Source organism: Tiliqua scincoides, chromosome 6, assembly GCF_035046505.1.
Source record: "Tiliqua scincoides isolate rTilSci1 chromosome 6, rTilSci1.hap2, whole genome shotgun sequence".
NCBI lineage: Eukaryota > Metazoa > Chordata > Lepidosauria > Squamata > Scincidae > Tiliqua > Tiliqua scincoides.
Genome location: NC_089826.1, coordinates 50,507,363 through 50,526,058, shown reverse-complemented (window position 1 = coordinate 50,526,058; position 18,696 = coordinate 50,507,363). Strand labels below are relative to the sequence as shown.

General features: G+C 42.3%; 1 protein-coding gene across 1 annotated transcript in view; it reads right to left on the bottom strand.

Moving 5' to 3' along the window:
* Nucleotides 1–2,817: 2,817 nt before the first annotated feature.
* The window catches only part of CPE (carboxypeptidase E), an 87,527-nt gene continuing 71,648 nt past the window's right edge, over nucleotides 2,818–18,696 (bottom strand). Inside the window, exons 6-9 of the mRNA XM_066631905.1 lie at nucleotides 10,533–10,672; nucleotides 8,673–8,772; nucleotides 6,903–7,021; nucleotides 2,818–4,869 (exon numbers count right to left, since the gene is read on the bottom strand). Coding sequence (XP_066488002.1) covers nucleotides 4,771–4,869; nucleotides 6,903–7,021; nucleotides 8,673–8,772; nucleotides 10,533–10,672 — 458 coding nt within the window. The 3' untranslated portion in view covers nucleotides 2,818–4,770. The remainder of the gene's footprint in view (nucleotides 4,870–6,902; nucleotides 7,022–8,672; nucleotides 8,773–10,532; nucleotides 10,673–18,696) is intronic.

Below are 18,696 nucleotides of genomic sequence, written 5' to 3'. Positions count from 1 at the left end.
TCTAGTGCATAACAACATATAAATACCTTTTCAAAATGAAACCAGAGTTGGATCAGGATGCCTTTTGTTAAGCATCAGACAAATTTGGCAGGACATAACTTTGAGGGAATTATACAGTAATCCACAAACCATTTGGGTTGGAATGACCACAATGGCTTTAGCAGAACTGCTCCAGCATAAATAGGTTGCAGATGGAAGCTTTAGTTCGTTCGTTCGTTCTTTAGTTATTGCTATTAAATAAGTGCAGCACAAAGCTATGAGCATATCTCATCAATCATCACAACAGTCTGAAACAGAAAGATGATGACATGCTGAATTGTGATTGAATTCAGATTTTAAACCAGGCGGAATAAGTTCATCTCTCCATTCACTGGGTTACATTGGCCAGGGGGACAGACTGCACTTGCTCCCAGTGTGGAAGGGATTGTCACTCCCGAATCGGCCTTTTCAACCACACTAGATGCTGTTCCAGAACCACCTTCCAGAGCGTGATACCATAGTCTTTCGAGACTGAAGGTTGCCAACTAACCAACTAACTATTGGCCAGGGCACAAAATGGGATTTCAAGTCTGTCAGTCACATGGGCTTGAAAGCAGGGCCTCTGAGAAGAGTTTTATCAGGGGGTACAGAATTTCTTTTGGGCCCCTTCCCAAAGGGGAAGGGCATAATGGGGGAAGGCAGAAGGGGGGGGGCAAAATAGGGCAGGGGGAGGGTGCTGACAGCCAGAATAGTGTTTGGAGCCCTGGTCTACCAGTCTTCTTGATGCAGAACCCAGGTCTACCCAACAATGTGGCATTCGCAGCTAGATAAAGTAATATGAAAAAACCAAACATACTCCTAAGTCTCTTTAAAATCTTTGAAATTTAGAAAATCATTGCCAAAAATTAGCATCAATGTATTTAGGCTCACACTAGAATGGACAGTGTCCTGCGTGCACCAAAACGTACTTCTGCAGCAGTTGTAGCCTTGCAGCTGTGCCCCTGAGCCCCAATATACTTCTTCGTGGTTATCAGATCCACAAGCCAAAGAGCAGGCCAGTTTACTCCCAGACCTGACACTGTGTTAAGGAGGGTGATGGATGCATTTCTGGGCTGGGTGTATATGGCTTGCAGCAACAGTTGCCACTGCATGCCCCCAGCATCATGCATAGGTAGTGAGTTTGGGTGAGATAGGAAAATGATTCGAGGAACTTTCTGGGCCTCCTCCTTTGACTTCTGGGCCCCCTTTACCTTCTTTCCTAGGCCCTGCTTGAAAGCATAATAAAATCATTACAGAAAGTATAGAATTTTGTAACCTAAAGCTTGCCATTAAAAATGCCAAAAAATGCCTGGGGCTTTGGGAGACTTCAGGGGAAAGGAGTTTGTTACTGTTGAGAAGCTACCAAACAGGTCCTTCTACCCATCCTTGTGAAAGGGACACAATTTAAGATGGTGTAGCCAAACAGGTGCTGTGGGCTACTCTTAGAGTTTAGATACGACCCTGAAATATGAAACTAGATGTGACGCTGCAATGCATATTTGTGTCTTTGTTTTAGTTCACTAGGTGATCAAAATGGGATAAACTTATGGCAGGACGATAAAGGGGACCTTGGTACCTTGCCACTACCACAGTTTGGATTCTGACTGTGCCCCACTCCCACACACCATTCTTACTGAGGAAAAGACCCTCAATTAAAAGTGTGTCCAGCCATGGACTTACCTGGGTAGCTGACTCACAGTGAGATCAGCAGCTGGGATATTTTCAGGCCTGAAGGCAAGCTGAGCAGGCCCTTATCTGGGCTTGCCTCAACTGACACAAACAAGCACTCAGAACGAACACATGGGAGAGCAAGGAAAAGGCAGGAAGGGGAGCTGGTGGGGATGCTACCAAAGAAACTGCTTGCTTATGATGGGGAAACTAGGGGAAAGAAGCTGAGGGAGGCAAAGAGGCCCAACTTGCTGGGTACCAGCCACAACCTCCCTGGGAGGTCTCTTGAATCCCCAGAGTGGCATAGGAGATGGGGTGCCTCAACTCTCTTTCCACCCCAGTTCTGAATGCTGGGATTTTGTCAATTAAAAGACAACTGGAAATGGAACCACAGCGGGGACAAAATCTTGAAGACTGCTTGCAGTGTATTTTAACACACATACACACACATACACACACAAAGGGGGCACTTACACATCTCATAGCTCACCTAGTTTGACTCTTAAAAACTGTGACAAGAATAAAGAGAAAGAACCAATTCCTAGATATACTGCATATTTAGTGATATGTGAAAGGACTGTTTTTCATCCAATCATCTTAAATAGACCTTTCTTTTTATTTTATACGAGTCCAGTGTGTGCCTTTTTCAGTCAAATAACTCTACAACATGACATTGAATTCCTTGCACCATAAACCATTTTACAATATTGCTTATTTTAGCAATACATTTTTTTAAAAATTCTAGGTCCTACTTAAGTGGTTCTTCAAAATGTTTATTTAGTAGAACACATGGAGCTACTTTTTACTAAGTGCAGCTATTGGTTAACTCAGCCCAGTGCTACTCTGATTCATGGTGTCTCTCCAGGGTCACAGGCAGATCTTTGCCAGACTAAGAACCTTTAAGAGGAGATGCCATAGAACCTATGACATGCAAAGTCGATGTTCAGCCATTGAGCTACTGCTCCCTCCTTGTGCTGCAGTGATTCCAAGAGTGATGCAGTCTACTGCTTTATAATTCTTTCTGTATAGTTAGCAGCAAGCATACACCAATAAAAACCAAAGAGATTATTTGTGGGACAGTTATGTTTTATCACAGCTACACGAGGAGATACGAATATACACAGGCTCCAAGCTGAACTAGAAATCCATGTGAAAATTCAGCAGGACACAAGTCTGCACCACCATTTGCCACAGAATCTACTGCACAGCAAAACTGAATGCATGACAGTAACTGCCCTATATAACTGCATTATCCATCGTAGATTCAAATTGGGAAGATTTGTATGGTGAAGCCCAGTGACTTAAGAGCTTTGAAACAATCCTTGTGGCCACTTACCAATTGTCAGTATCTTCTGCAATAAACATCCACAATTTCTCACAGGTAGCTTGTACTGAACCAGGTACCAGGTAGCTTTTGACTGACCTCTAATGTTAGCTTCATGATTAAAGTGCCTTTGGGCTGCTTCATCATGAGATGTGTGGATATAGACATGTTTGTGTTGATGCAAGCAAAATTTCTAGAAACCAATTTCTAGAAGTTTAGGGAGTGAAATGACTTTATGATGCAAAACTTTTTTTTTTTTTTTTTTGCTGTCATACAGGTTTTAAAAATAAATTGAAGTCCAGTTTGGTCACTATTCTCTCTTTCTACAGGAAGAGGTTCCTTAGGATTTGAAGCCTAGCCCAATATTTTACATTTGTTTCACAAAGGGTGCTTCCAGATGTTCTGATCACAATGGTAGTAGGCTAACAAAAAGTGTAATAGGAAATCTAATAGTGGAATTGGGGCCCAATCCTATCCAACCTTCCAGCACCAGTGCAGCCGCAATGCAGCCTCAAGGTAAGGGAACAAATGTTCCCATACCTTGAGGGAGCCTCCCCACACAGGATGCAGTGCACGCCCATTGGCACTGGAAAATTGGATAGGATTTGGTCCTCAGTGGGCTTTTTGCACATATATTGAGCTATCATTGCTCTTTGCATAAAATAGCTTGTTACCCATGCTAGTGCTGCTGGTGTGTGTAGACTAGCACTGACTGAAATAGGGATTGCCCACAGCTCTTGAGCTGATCACTTGCAACCCATTTGCATGGAAACAACCTGGAAATCTCACTTACTCCTACCTAGTATTCAATTAATATCTCAATTCCTTGCACAATGACTAAGAAGCAAGTACCACTCAGTTTCGCACAATGTGCTTCTCAGCAAACCTGTTTAGGATGAGAACTTGAGAAGCACATAGCACACTTTGACATTCCAGTTTGTTTTTCAAAATATAATGGGGCCAGGTAGCTTTTGACTGAACATTTTGCTCCTCATGCAAACTAGAATGGAACCTCCTCATGCAACTCATGTCTACTTAGTACACACATAAGTAATTACTGACAAACTGGACAGCAGAACACCCTACAAGGACAGAAAAGCTAGTAAGAAACATTTGCCCACAGTATGATTCTTCTTTATCCATCCAGAACTTTTAATCTGGTCACCAAGTTGCTGCAGAATATTATTAGCCAGAACCAGGAAACAAAAAAGTTCCTTCCAGGTGAACAGATGAAACCAGGTATTTCCGACTCTTATTTTACATGATTCTTCCATAGAGATGTAAACAAACTTTAATTGTAGTAAAGTATTACAACACCAAGTTCTCACTGCATACATTTTTCAGTGTCATTATTTTGTAAGACATTACAAACATCTCTTCATCTGCATTACCAAATGTTTGGGACAATGTCTGCAAGAGACTGCTAATTCCTATAGGTTTTTGTGTTTTATAACGTGCTGAACCTACACATTGAAGATTTGTAAGCAAAACACACAAGTTTGTATTTGAGTTAGGAGGATGAGACATCCATTCAGATATTCTTCTCCCATGGTGGGTATTTAGGATCATGAGCGATGAGATGAAAGTATCTAGCAATTCATTTTTATGTAGAGCAGGTTATTGATTTTTTAAAAAATTACTCAAAAAAACCTGGTTAAATATTGCGAACTACACAAAATCTAAAATATAGGGACTTTCCACAGTACATTATACTAAGTCAACACATAATAGATTAAAAGCTGTCAATTCAGAGCTTCTGCTTAAAAATTCAATGTTTCCGACATCATCTTCCACCATTCCATTAACTCTTCCCTTTCCTCTTCTTTTCTTTCAGACAAGGATTCCAAATCAAAATCAACCTAGGTAAGAAAAACAAACATAATCAGGACTTTCAGGCACACTGAAAGCAAAGAACCTTCATTGTAAAAACATCTTTGAATAGCTATACAAAATATGGAGCTGCCTTCTACAGAATTAGATCACTGGTCCGGATGCATCTCCTCTGCTTTGCTATCATCACCTGGAATGGATCTGAAGGCAATGGGGGGGGGGGGGGAGCTAACAGCTTGTGTTGATGCACCCTGTAAAACTTAAAGTTGTGCCCCCTGTAGCTATGCTACTGCTACCTATGAATGCCTGTGACCATATCTAGGACCTTCTGCGTACAAGCATGCACCTGTCCACTGAGCAATAACTGCTTCCCAAATCTGGATCTGAATTAGTAAGTTAATGGAAGAGATTTTCCACTGTTACTGAATGTATTGAGGCTATTTTCACAACATATGTTATATGCTGCAATGCTACCCACGCTTATCTGGGAATAAGTCCCATTGACAACAATGGGGCATAATTTTTAATAAACATGCGTAGGCCTTGGCTCTCAAACTCTTTTTAAAAAAATCCCCTGTGTACAGTGGGCCCTCCTTATCGTGAGCCGGCTTCTGGACATGTCCAGGAGGTGTTCTGAGGCTGGAGAAGATCCATGGAGTGGGTCACAGGCCTTTGCCAGCCTCAGAAGACATCCTGAACATGGAAAGAAGCCACGTCCAGTTCATGTCTGCAACTTCCAGTTGCATCCAGGAGATGTTCTGAGGTTGGAGAAGGCCCATTCAATGGTCCTTCTCTGGCCTCAGAACACCTCCCAAAGATGTCTGGAAGTAGCTTCTGTTCACATCTGGGAGGCCTTCTGAAGATGCTGAGAGGCCAGACGGCCTGGCACAGCCCCAGGTGAGTCTCTGTGGCACTGTGACCCTGGCCCACTGCGAATTTCACTATCCACGGATTTCAGTATCCATGGGAGGTCATGGAACCGATCCCCCACAGATACCAAGGGCCCATCGTATTTCTTGATGAGTTCTCAATTTCAGTGGCAAACGGAAATGAAGTTAACCTTGCAAATCACACCATGAGAGTGTAATTCATTGAAAACATCTTTAATGTTACTTGCAGTAAGGGACTTGCAGAGCAATGCTATACCTGTCTACTTAGAAGTAAGTCCAAATAATTTCAGTGGAACTTACTTCCAGGTGAGTGTGTACAGGTCTTCCCTAGGAATAAGCCCAAGAGAACATAATGTGACTTTCTTCTAGGTAACATGCAGAAGATTGCACTGCAGATAAGATACATGCGATAAGCCTGAGCCTGAGTTTATGGCTCAGCACTTTGTGATCAGAGTACATAAGATAAACCTGATATAAACGCATAAACCATGCATTACTTGGAACTGACTTATGGTTTTCTTGTTTCAGTCCTGGTAGTGATCAAGCAATGTCCCAGGACACAGCCTGAAGGCGTAGGTCTCCCAGGCTAAGTTGGGCTGTGTCTGGTCAGCACATGAATGGGAGACCATTTGGGAGTTATCCGCACAGTGCCTTGAGTTCCACAAATTCAAATCAGATAAGGGTTTGCCTCCAAAGAAAGCCATGTCAAAGTACTATTTAATCACTGAGGCTACAATCCTATACAAACTTTCCTGGGAGCAAACCCCATTGAATTCAGTGGAACTTACTTCTGAGAAGACATGCATAGGATTGGGCTGTGAGACAAGTTAGTTGTGCCTATCTTAAATACCATGCATTTCTGTAGAATTCATGACTAATTTTCTGTAGTTACAACACATATTTAACTGGATAGGGCCATGAGGACCTATAATAGATTTGTTGGCTATCAAAGCTGGAGCCATTCCAATAGATACACTGCATGTACATTTGGTTTCTACATTTTAACTAGGAATATTATTTTAAATATTTGATATTTGATATTATTTTAAATATTTGATCCAGGGATATCACACAGAGCCAGTATGTCTGGAACACACTGTATCACACAACCACAACTGACCAACAACAAAAAGTTGTGTGATATAGGGTGATGGAAACTGGGAGGTACTTACCCTAATAGCTGGACTGGATGGAACAGCCACTTTTTTAGTTGTTGCTAGATAACCTGGTGCTGAAGCTGTGATTTTATAATTTCCAGGTACAAGCAATCTCCAGTAATCACCATCCTTAGCTGAAAAAAGAAACATACTACCATTTCTGAAAGCATTTCAGAGTATACTTTGTGTTGTATGAGTTAGGAATCTAGCTGTATTCAAATGCTAGTACATACATTGTCTATAGCAACAGACATTGAACATAAGAACATAAGAACAGCCCCACTGGATCAGGCCATAGGCCCATCTAGTCCAGCTTCCTGTATCTCACAGCGGCCCACCAAATGCCCCAGGGAGCACACCAGATAACAAGAGACCTCATCCTGGTGCCCTCCCTTGCATCTGGCATTCTGACATAACCCATTTCTAAAATCAGGAGGTTGTGCATACACATCATGGCTTGTGCTCCGTAATGGATTTTTCCTCCAGAAACTTGTCCAATCCCCTTTTAAAGGCGTCTAGGCTAGACGCCAGCACCACATCCTGTGGCAAGGAGTTCCACAGACCGACCACACGCTGAGTAAAGAAATATTTTCTTTTGTCTGTCCTAACCCGCCCAACACTCAATTTTAGTGGATGTCCCCTGGTTCTGGTATTATGTGAGAGTGTAAAGAGCATCTCCCTATCCACTCTGTCCATCCCCTGCATAATTTTGTATGTCTCAATCATGTCCCCCCTCAGGCGTCTCTTTTCTAGGCTGAAGAGGCCCAAACGCCGTAGCCTTTCCTCATAAGGAAGGTGTCCCTGTCCCGTAATCATCTTAGTTGCTCTCTTTTGCACCTTTTCCATTTCCACTATGTCTTTTTTGAGATGCGGCGACCAGAACTGGACGCAATACTCCAGGTGTGGCCTTACCATAGATTTGTACAACGGCATAATAATACTAGCCGTTTTGTTCTCAATACCCTTCCTAATGATCCCAAGCATAGAATTGGCCTTCTTCACTGCCGCCGCACATTGGGTCGACACTTTCATCGACCTGTCCACCACCACCCCAAGATCTCTCTCCTGATCTGTCACTTGAGAAAGGCAGGAGAAGGCTTTTGAGAATGCATCATTGGGGGAGGGCTAGCGCAGTTCGATCACAGGGGTCTTCCAGGCATTCTGCCTACATAGGAACTCAGGCCTTAAAGGAGCTTGAATCAAACTCTGTGGGCCCTAATCAACATTCCAGCACTGATGCAGCTGCAATGATGCAGCTGCAATGCAACCTCGAGGTAAGGGGACAAACACTTCCTTACCTTGAAGATGCCTCCATGACTGACCACACCCACCATAGGATGCAGCACATGCCCTATTGGCACAGTTGCATCAGTGCATGCTAATATGATCTTTCCATGTTTCCTTTAGGGTCAAGACTGCAATGACATGTAAGGGTGTCATTGGAGCCTTCCATGCTTGTTTTTAAACAAAAATAGTCTGTGAAAGGCGTGTGTATCAATTCAGATTAGGACCACAGCATTGGGGGCTGCTTTAATTTGCCCCTGCCATGGTTCCAATTTAGATCCCCCTTTATGCCCTATTCCCTCATACTCCAAGAGGACGCTCTCAAAGGATGCACCAGTCCTTTCCCACTTGACTAATAACACCCAGAAAAGAAATAACTAAATACATATAAATATTAGAAATCTGACAAGACTACAGTTTGGAAATATTTTTTTTTTTTTGAGGCCACATTAAATTACCATCTTTGCCATCTGTTTAATGTGCCAAATTTGAAATTCTTACCTGATGTAATATCATGGTTTATTCCCTCCACAGAAATGGTAGCATTAGCAATGGGATTGCCCTGAAGATCTCTAACAAATCCCTTTGCCCCTCGGTGGATCTGAAAATATATTACCTTACAATATTACTATCAGCATTTGCAATACAGGAAGAACCCCCTCCCCAATTTCCAGGAGTTCCCCAATTTTACAGCTTGTGCTGCATAGCCTTTTTGTGAAGACATCCTGGGCTCTTGAAGGTGGATCACATGTTGCAGGCTGGGGTTTGGGGTGGGTCCCATCTCATGGCAAGCTGAAGACCACTTCTCCACTAGACACAGAGAGGATTCCCACCTTCTTTTGGTATAGGTAGCACACCCACAGGTGTGTTCTTGTGCACTACCATGGAAATGGAGGGGACAGCCAATTTGCAAAAAGCACTATAAGAACACTGGTGCATCCAAGGCTTTGTGTTAGTGCTAGAAATGTTGAGACTGTCAGAATAGGATGGGGGGGATTTCTCCTCCACCTGAAAGCTTCTACACTCAGGAAACCAGCAAGCAACTTTGCAGTAGCAAAGCTACATAAGACTTTGTGAATGCATTTGGTTTCATAAGTTCTCTGCAACTAGACCTTATTAGCTGAGCGTTTTTGGAAAGGTAACCATATGTGAAACAGCTTCTGACAGTTAACAATGCTCTCTTGTACCAAAGGGTGAAAGCCTGCAGTGTCCTGCTTTTCCTCTTACATAAAATCACACAGGCTTTACGGGCTGACAGTCACTGGAAAGATTTTGTTTGGCACACACTGGCATTTTTTTTCCTACAAAAAGTGAATCCTAAATAACTGTTTTTATTTTTCCCTAGTTTTCCTAGCATCATAGTACCAGGCAATCACCTGCTCCAGAATCTCTCCTCATTTGGGGTTAGACTGCAAACCACGAAAGACCCCAAATCTTTCCATAAGGAGTTTCTTTTCAATAAGAAAACAGAAAACATTGACAATCATAAGACTCAAACTAGGCCTTTGGTCGTTGATACCAGGCGTGAGAGTCAGGGCTGCTGCCAGGCACTGATCAAAGATCCATGCCCAGCAGAGGGTCCATCAAGCCAGGCTGACCACTGAACATCTCCAGTACTAATGGTAGCGGTGGTGTGAGTTAGCTGAGAAATTTGGACACCATTGTGCTCAGCAGCTTCAACTACACATGGAAGCATCCCCAAGAAGCCCCTGCATCATCATGGGGCTTCTAGAAGATGTTCCCATTAGCCAGTGGAGAGGGTGGAAGGAACTGTAACCAGTGGGGAGGGTGGAATGAACATGTGGGGCCCAAGAAGCTAAGGGGAACCAGTGCAGGGTTTGGCCTCACAGCCTCCAGCAATCTGGTTCCAGCACTAGTGAGATTCACATCAATCACACCCAACACAATTTTGGTCATGCAGAAAACTAGTGATCTTGGCTAAGAAGTTATCAACTTGAGAATTCTTCTACAAACAGAATTAAACTATTCAGTGTGGTTTTAACACAATCTGTTCAGTACTGCATTCTGACTTTTCCAAGGGTGAATTAATGCCATCATTTTTTGGAGAGAAAAAACGCTACCACGTAGTGAGGTTTCCCTGTTGTTCTTTTGTGGTTAAGCTCTCCTGTAAAAAGACAGCCTAATGCAGTCAGATTCACTGTTGTGGCCTGAGGCAGCTTATTTCTGAAAGTTGATCATGATGCAATTAGAAGCAAAGGTGAGAACATAGGGTGCAGATAAACACAATGTTCAGTTATGGACTGAAGACAGGAAAAGTCAAAGCAGGTATTGATGTTTCCTCAAATATGCTTATCCCCTTCATGGTTGGCCTTTGCCAAAGACAAACTTATTTTCCTTTACCTGTTCAATATAGTTGACAAGTGAATTCTTGTTGTCCTCCCAATAGCTCTTCAGAGTTTCCTCGGGAGGGAATTTTTCACAGCTAAGCTCCACAGTGATTTCAAAGCAGTTGCTGCTGAGGTAATTGAAGTCCTGCATACCTGCAATGTCAATCAGACATGGAGGTTAACATCCATTGTGTTGGGGGGGGGAGGGCCAGCCAGCAGCCGAACAGACATGCCTTTCCCGAGCTCTTGAAAGGCACTCTGTTTTTTCCCAAAAACTTCGGATCTGAGGAGACCTGGGGATTGTTTGTCAGGAGAGACAAACTCCTCCATGTGATGGCTGATCCCTGAGGAGATAAGGCCTGGCCAGGCGGGCTTGCCCAGGAGATTCCGCCATCTTGGCAGCAATGGTGAAGAATTCATGCTGAATCAAGCTGAAGGCCCCAGCAGGGAAAGACACTGAAAGACTTAAGTAAGTGTTATTCCATTTGTGTATGCCTGGCGTGGACTGAATAATTTGATTGCCTGATTTGTTTTCTTGCCGTGAGAAGGGGGGGAAGGTTCTCCCCCCCCCCAGCTATATATCGGTGTGAGGAGAAATCGTAGAGGAGATTTACCAAGCTTGCTATGGATATATGAAAATATAATTACAACTTTACAACTTTGAATTTCGGTGGATTACAAATTAATTGTCCTTGGAAAGTTTGTGTATTGGAGTGTTTATTGCCTTGGTTTGTTACTATTGTTTGGGAGTGCCTGAAGGAGCGGCTGGATGTTTTGACATTCTTTCGGACGGAGGAATGGTGTTGCCAAGGCTACAAGTATAAATAAGATAAGAGAAATATAAATAAAACAGTTCACCAGTAACAGCTAGTGACATCTAGTGAATTTTAAAAGATATTGCAAGAACTGGATTTGTGTTTATAATTGAAGCAAGGAAGATAATATGCTGAGGACATCTAGTGGCCTTAAAGAACATTGTGAGCAGAAGGAAGAACGAAGATGGCGGGCAAAACAGTGAAAGTCCAAGGCTCGCCAGCATCGGAGACGGGACTTGGAAAATTAGCACAAGAGGAACCGAAAAGGAAAGACTGGAAACAGACTGTGTAAGACAACATAGCAAAATTGTTGGCAATGGTAGAGTAACTTACAAACCAATCTGTACAAACTCAAGCTAGTGTGGATGCTTTAACTAAATGATTAGAAGATCTTACTGGACAACTTATGGAGGTGAAAATTACATCAGAAGAAAATAAACAAAAGACTAAGAGATTGGGACAAAAAATAAGAAAAGATCAAGCTAAAATATCGGAGATAGAAGAATATCAGCACAATGCAAAGACAATAATAATAATAATAATAATAATAATAATAATAATAATAATAATAATAATAAAGGTATTTATATACCGCCTTTCTTTGTCTTTATTCAAGACTTTATTCAAGGCGGTTTACATCGGCAGGCTTATTTAAATCCCCGTAGGGATTTTTACAATTGAAAGAAGGCTCTATCTTTCAAGAGCCACAACAATTCAGATGTTACGTTCTGATCTGGCCTCCATCCTGGCCTCCATCCTCCCACGCTCAGAGCAGATGGAATAACTCGGCTCAGCTTGTCAGCTGCTTCAAGGTCGCACGGTGCCAGTGGCCTCAAACTGGCGACCTTGTGAATGTTATCTTCAGGCAAATGGAGACTCTACCCTCTAGACCAGACCTCCTGCCCAGACAACGTTAATGGAAATTCAGATGGATAGTGCAGCTTGAGTGGTGAGGATACAAAATATACCAGAGGAGAAAGGAGAAGATACATTGCGACAGATTGTCAGATTAATATCAGAATGGATTGATACACTGATGGAGGAGATATCTAAAGAATTGGACTCAGTGAGCAGAGTGAGCACTTCCTATCTGAGAAAACATGAATTACCAAGAGAAATCCATGTGAAATTCATCAGAACCTTTTACAGAGATAAATTACTGAAGGCCTCACAGGAAAAGAAATGGACGGTGGATGATAACAAAATCAACATTTTGAGACATGTTCCATGGAGAGTGAGGAAGAAGAGAAAAGAATATGAAAACCTGACAAAATTTTTAAGAGAAAAGCAAATACCATACAGATGGCTTTCTCCGGAAGGTATGTTTTTCAATATCAGACACAGAGATATAATATAAATTCAACAATGAAAGCAGAAAACTTCTTGAGTACAGTGATGAAAGACGAGATAAGCAAGGAAGAAAAGGAGGAAGAGAAATCGAGAAGAAAAGAATTAGAAGAATATAGACCAGAAATTGAGTTGGATGAAAAGAAATCAGATGACTTAGAAGCAACAGATGAATCAGAGAGGGAAGAGCCTAGAGGAGCGAGTAAGAGGCGCTCACCAATAGCAACAAAAAAAAGACAAAAAGAGAGGAAGACTAGTAAAAAGAAGTGTGATGACTAATGAATAGGGCATTGTTGGTGAATAAAAAATTAGGAGAAGTTTTTGTGGCTTCAGATAAAAAAAGAGCTGTTGCCATTTACGTTAAAGAAAGATTGAGATCAAAAGAAACATACGCATTAAAAGATGGATTATTGGATTTTGAGATGCAAGAAGAAATAGTAAAATAATGCATGATAAAATGGGCGCAAAATATAGATTATAATATCATAATAGATCAATGGGAACAGATCTGGAAGCATAATAAGAAACTTTCTAGAGTAGCGAATTTTATATTATTTTAGATATTGTAGATAAAGAAAACGATGTATACCTGGTTATTATGATTTTAATTGTAGTGAGGATTTTATGTGTTAGAAATTGGAAGTATTTTAAAATACCAATGAAAAATGAATTAAAAATAATAATAATAATAACTTTATTTCTACCCCGCCTTTCTCCCCGAAGGGACTCAAGGCGGCTTACAACATATTAAAAACAATTTAAAAACAAATAAAAACATATTAACACATACTAAAAACAGCAGTCAGAGTAAAAAAAATAGGTAAAAAGAGCATAGAGCAGCAGCAAGTCATAAAAGAATCAGGCCTGTAAAAATATTAAAAGATGTTAAAAAGATGTTAAAAGGCCAAGAACTCAGAAGGCCTGTTTAAACAGAAGGGTCTTCAGGCCTTGCCGAAAGGTCTCAAGAGAGGGAGCCATTCTTAAGTCAAGGGGAAGGGAGTTCCATAGCGTTGGTGCCACTACTGAGAAGGCCCTATTTCTTGCAGCCGCCCCACGTACCTCCCTAGGCGGCGGCACTTGTAAAAAGGCCTTCTCTGATGACCTGAGAGGGCGAGCCGGATTGTACGGGAGCAGGCGATCTCTAAGATACCCTGGTCCAGAGCAGTATAGGGCTTTAAAGGTCAATACCAGCACCTTGAATTGGGCCCGGAAACGAATGGGCAGCCAGTGCAGCCGCTGGAGAAGCGGACTGACAGAGTCGAACCGCCTATCTCCAGTAACCACACGGGCCGCCGCATTCTGCACTAGTTGCAGTTTCCGAACCGTCTTCAAGGGCAGCCCCACATAGAGCACGTTACAGTAATCTAATCTCGATGTCACCGAGGCATGGATCACCGTGGCCAGGTCTGCATGATCCAAGTACGGCCGCAGCTGGCGCACCAGCCGAAGCTGAGCGAAGGCCCCCCTTGCCACAGCCGCCACCTGGGAATCCAGGAGCAGCTGCGAGTCCAGGTGGACCCCCAAGCTGCGGACCTGCTCCTTCAGAGGGAGTGCAACCCCATTCACCGCAAGCCGATAGTCCAGCACCTGCATCGAGGATTTCCGAACCAGGAGAGCCTCTGTCTTATCCGGATTTAATTTCAGCTTGTTAGCCCCCATCCAGATCCTCATCCAGATCCATCCAGAATTAATAGAGAAAGTGATGAATGTGGTGGAGATGGACAGACTTTCGGAAATTTTGGATCAATAATGAAGGCCGATACAAATTGAGTAATGGAAAAAACCCTTTTATGCTTTGGTTGAAAATGAAGTTTTAGAAATATACGATAGGGCATTTAGATGATTGTATTACATATATATTATATTTGATATGATATATGAATTATGGATGAAAAATGATATTGAGAGGTAAGTTTAGAAGAGGAAATTGATTAAGATATGTAATGATTTATTAGTTTTAGTGATATACGATGGTGATATATGATTTCCTGCACCCTTTGTTTTTTTGGGTTTTTTTGTGTAGTGATGGTTTTTGTGTTGTGTGTTGTGTGTTTTTGTTTGTAGTTGTTTTTGGGAAATAAATTTTAAAAAAAAACATCCATTGTGTTCTGTGGAGTGAAAAAAGGTCTCGAATGTGTTTCCATGATACAAAAGCACTTTTTCTTTTTGGCATATTGTGTATCTAATAGAATATATAGGCCCTAGGAGAAGGGTTGTGGCTTAGTGGGAGAGCATCTGCTTGGCATGAAGAGGACTTCAAATCCAACCCCTGGCAACCTCAGGCAGTGGTGGAGCTAAGGGAGGGTAGAGGGGTACATTGCCCTGGCTACCACACCTTCAGGGGATGCCAACTTGCACCCCTTGCTAACAGAGGAGCAAGGGAGTGCAGGAGAAGGTATTGCAGAGTCAAAGACACCCCCTCAACTGCTGCAGTACCTTCTCCTGTACCCCCCCCTTCGCGGGCACTTGTAGTATTTGCAAGCCACTCTAAGTGGCTGACCACAAAGCTAAAAAAGCTGCTGGCCCCTCAGAGTGACTTGCAACCACTTCAAACATGTTGTAAACCTGGATGTAATTGGAAGTAATGCCATCACATCATTGCAATTACGTACTTCTGTGTTAGACACTTGGGGGGGGGGGTGTCTGCCATGGTCCTAGATGCCAGGTGCCCTAGGTATAGTTCGGGAGGGCTGGGCAAGACCCTGCCTGGAATGCCAGTGAACTGCTGCCGGCCAGTTTAGAAAATTATATCAAACCTGGGCACATAACTAAATTAGGAATAGCTAGTGGAAAGTCAATTGAAATAAACAGATGTTTGTTATGGGAGAACCAGGCCAATATGGTGCTTCTTGGATCAGTCCAACACAAAAATTGACTTCATAGAATGAATTTCTTGGCAGTTACAGCTCTATGTAACGATTGTACCAAATCTGATACTGCATCTGGTCTGTATATTCTGGGATATAGCTGGCTTGAAAAGCCCTACTTTCAGGAGCCAAAAACAGTTTCCATGTGTAGGTCAATTATTTCCAGATGAAAAAGGAAATGTCATTATGTTCCCAATAAAAAATGGGAATGACAGATAATTCTGGAGCCAATGAAGACTCACGAAATAATCTGAAACAGGCATTTCTCATTCTGCAGCTCAAAAACCAAGGGTAATGTCATGCTAATGATGGGGAAGAGTCTTAAAAAACGATGACTGTAAATAATAATGCTGAAAGGCTTTTGACAGTGCAATTATTGACCACACATGCTTAAGACATTATGAATCAATCAAAAGCACATGTTCCCTCGTTTTAAAAAAGGTGAATGAATGAAAGCAGGCTTCTGTGTGTGCATCCTTCCCTGGATCTAGTACTGTGAACAGATGACATGTTCTGTGTGTTAGTTCCCTTGGCTGGATTAGAATACCTCAGATAGGGTTCTGTAGTCAACACAGGGCCAAATCCTATCCAGTTGTCCAGTGGTGGTGCAGCTGTACCAGTGGTGCAGGTGCTGCATTGTGCAATAGGGAAACGGTCACTGAGTCCTCCTTCAGGTAAGGGAACATTTGATCCCTTTCCTCAGGGTGGCATTGTGGCTGCACCAGCACTGGAAAGTTGGATAGGATTGGGCCCTTAGCAGGCCTGTGTGATGCGGCAGCAGAACCTAAATGTCACTGTAACTGGAGAATAGGAGGTAGGAAGGAGGGTGGGCTGAATTCAGGGCATGTCTTCCTTGGACAGATCTGCATGCCTAGTCTCTAGATTTGAGCTGTAACCTTTTGGAAAGAATGAGAGAGAGAAAGAGAGAGAGAGAGAGAGAGAGATGCTACCTTCTGTGTGCTGCCAGGAGTGTTTCTTCCAATGAAATAAAATGGCCACAGAGATTTTTCATTTCACAAAATCCTGATGTAGGTTGGTTGTTTGCATGTTACGCTGCTCACACAAATCAACCTCTCTTGCACACAGTAATTTGTGGAACCAGCAACCATTTTGTATCATTGAAATCAACTGAGTTTAAGCAACATATATAAAGGAAAAAGCTCACCATAGGGCTATACGCCCACACTGTTCTTCCATAGCTACTTTATTCTTACAAATGCTGACAAATCAAGAGTCTTGTGGCCCCATAAAGACTAGTGCATCAGCCTCAAAGTGGACCCCGGCCCACAAAAACATGCCAGGATACATTTTTCAGTCTTTAAGGTGGCCCCTGGTAACTGAGCAAAGAGGCAACTTTTAAAGTGATAGTTCATCCAGTACATTAAAAAGTGCTATATTTTCTCTTTTGCAGCAAAGCTTGAGAAAAATGTGATGCTAGTGATGTAATGCATTGCAAAGAAAATAACAATTAACGTGAATATGCAGTGCAAATTAGTCATCCTATTTTAGCCCTGCTAATTCCATGCATGGGAAGCACAGTCATTTTGCACCTTTTTGTGCATGCTGCCACAGGGTAAATCTCTAATTCTCACAGTGCCCTGATTAGGTACCCAACAACCTGAACCTTAATTTAATTTAAATTTAATTTTAATGACTCTCTTAGTCCAATAGTTTTGGACTAGAATTCCAGTGTACATAAAAGAAAAGGCTGCAACTCTGTACACTGCTAGACTGCCTGTTATTGACTTCAATGGGATTTCAGCAGCCACTGTGCAGGATTGTAGTCACTGACACTTGAAATGCAGCCTAATTGCAGGACTAACATAATCTTTTGGTAGTTTCTATTTCTGTGTCAATAAGAGAATCAAATTAAAACTTTATAATCCAGCACTGCTGGAGGGGAGTTTAAAAGTGTAAGAAAGCTCTCTGAGATTTAGCCATTTTATAGCTTACTAAAGATTGACTACAGGGTTGTGTTCATCCATAGCTAGTATGACCACATGCAAATTATGTGTTCTTGTTTGTAGCCATGTTTTGGTCCTTGTAAGCCATCTTTTGCTTTTTTTATCATGAAAAAGTGGGTTAGAAATCATTCGAAATAAAGGAGGTAAATGCCTTTAGTCATTGGTGTTGCTGGGGAGGGTGAGGGCTGGTGTGGACTGTACCAGATGATGCACCTGGAAGGGGTGACACACTGCCTGCCTTTCTAAACAAAAGGCCAGAGGTTCCCAGCATCTTTGTGTGCTTGTGTGAACAGAGGAAGGCTTGGGCATGTGTGCAACACCACCAGGAACATCTGCCTCTTTGTTTGAAAAGCCAGCAGTGCCAAGCAGAGCAATGCTACCAGTGGTGGAGAGGAGGACAAAAAGAGGGGGCAGTGATGTGGGGGGCAGAGTGATGATGGGGGCGGGGCAATGATTCTTCAACCCACAGCCTGGGGGCCTTGCTCTGCCCTGCCCACTGCATGTGATGATGACCATCATGGGGGTGACACACTGGCCTCCTGCACTAGGTGAAGCAAACACTAGTATCACCTCTGCCATTAATAAATGAGTGTCAGAAGGAACATTGATGTGGGAAGCTTGACATGCAGCAATAAGTTGCAACCTATAGAAATTCTGTATTCTTTGCAACTATATCAAGATACAGGAGGTGTTTGGTGAGTCTCTACTGTAGACCATGAAATATTTCCATTTTACATTAAAATCAATATCCCTCCCCTTGCTGTATTCTATGCCCACTGCTTTTGTCTAATTTTTGTTTGCAAATTAATCACTTTTATAGCAAGAAATGTATTGGCTGATTGTAACCAATGGTTAAAATCCTACAAAAAACTGTAATATATTCAGAAACAGCAAATCGGACAACGACCAGACTACAATACAGTTCAACAATCAAAGCACCAACACGTCTGCTTTCAAGTCTATGGAGAGCCATTTTTCACATCACATTTGATAAATGAGTTTTCAGAAGACACACTTATCTCTAGGGACCTGTGAGGCTATGATGTGAGAACAATAACATATTCTGCCAAATCAGATTTGTGTAAGAGGAGAGCAAACCTCAGAAACAGTTCTAAAGGTTGTGCACTCTGGCCACATTTCAGAGAACCAGCAGGGGCTGATGAGTTTGTTCTTTTTTGGGAAAC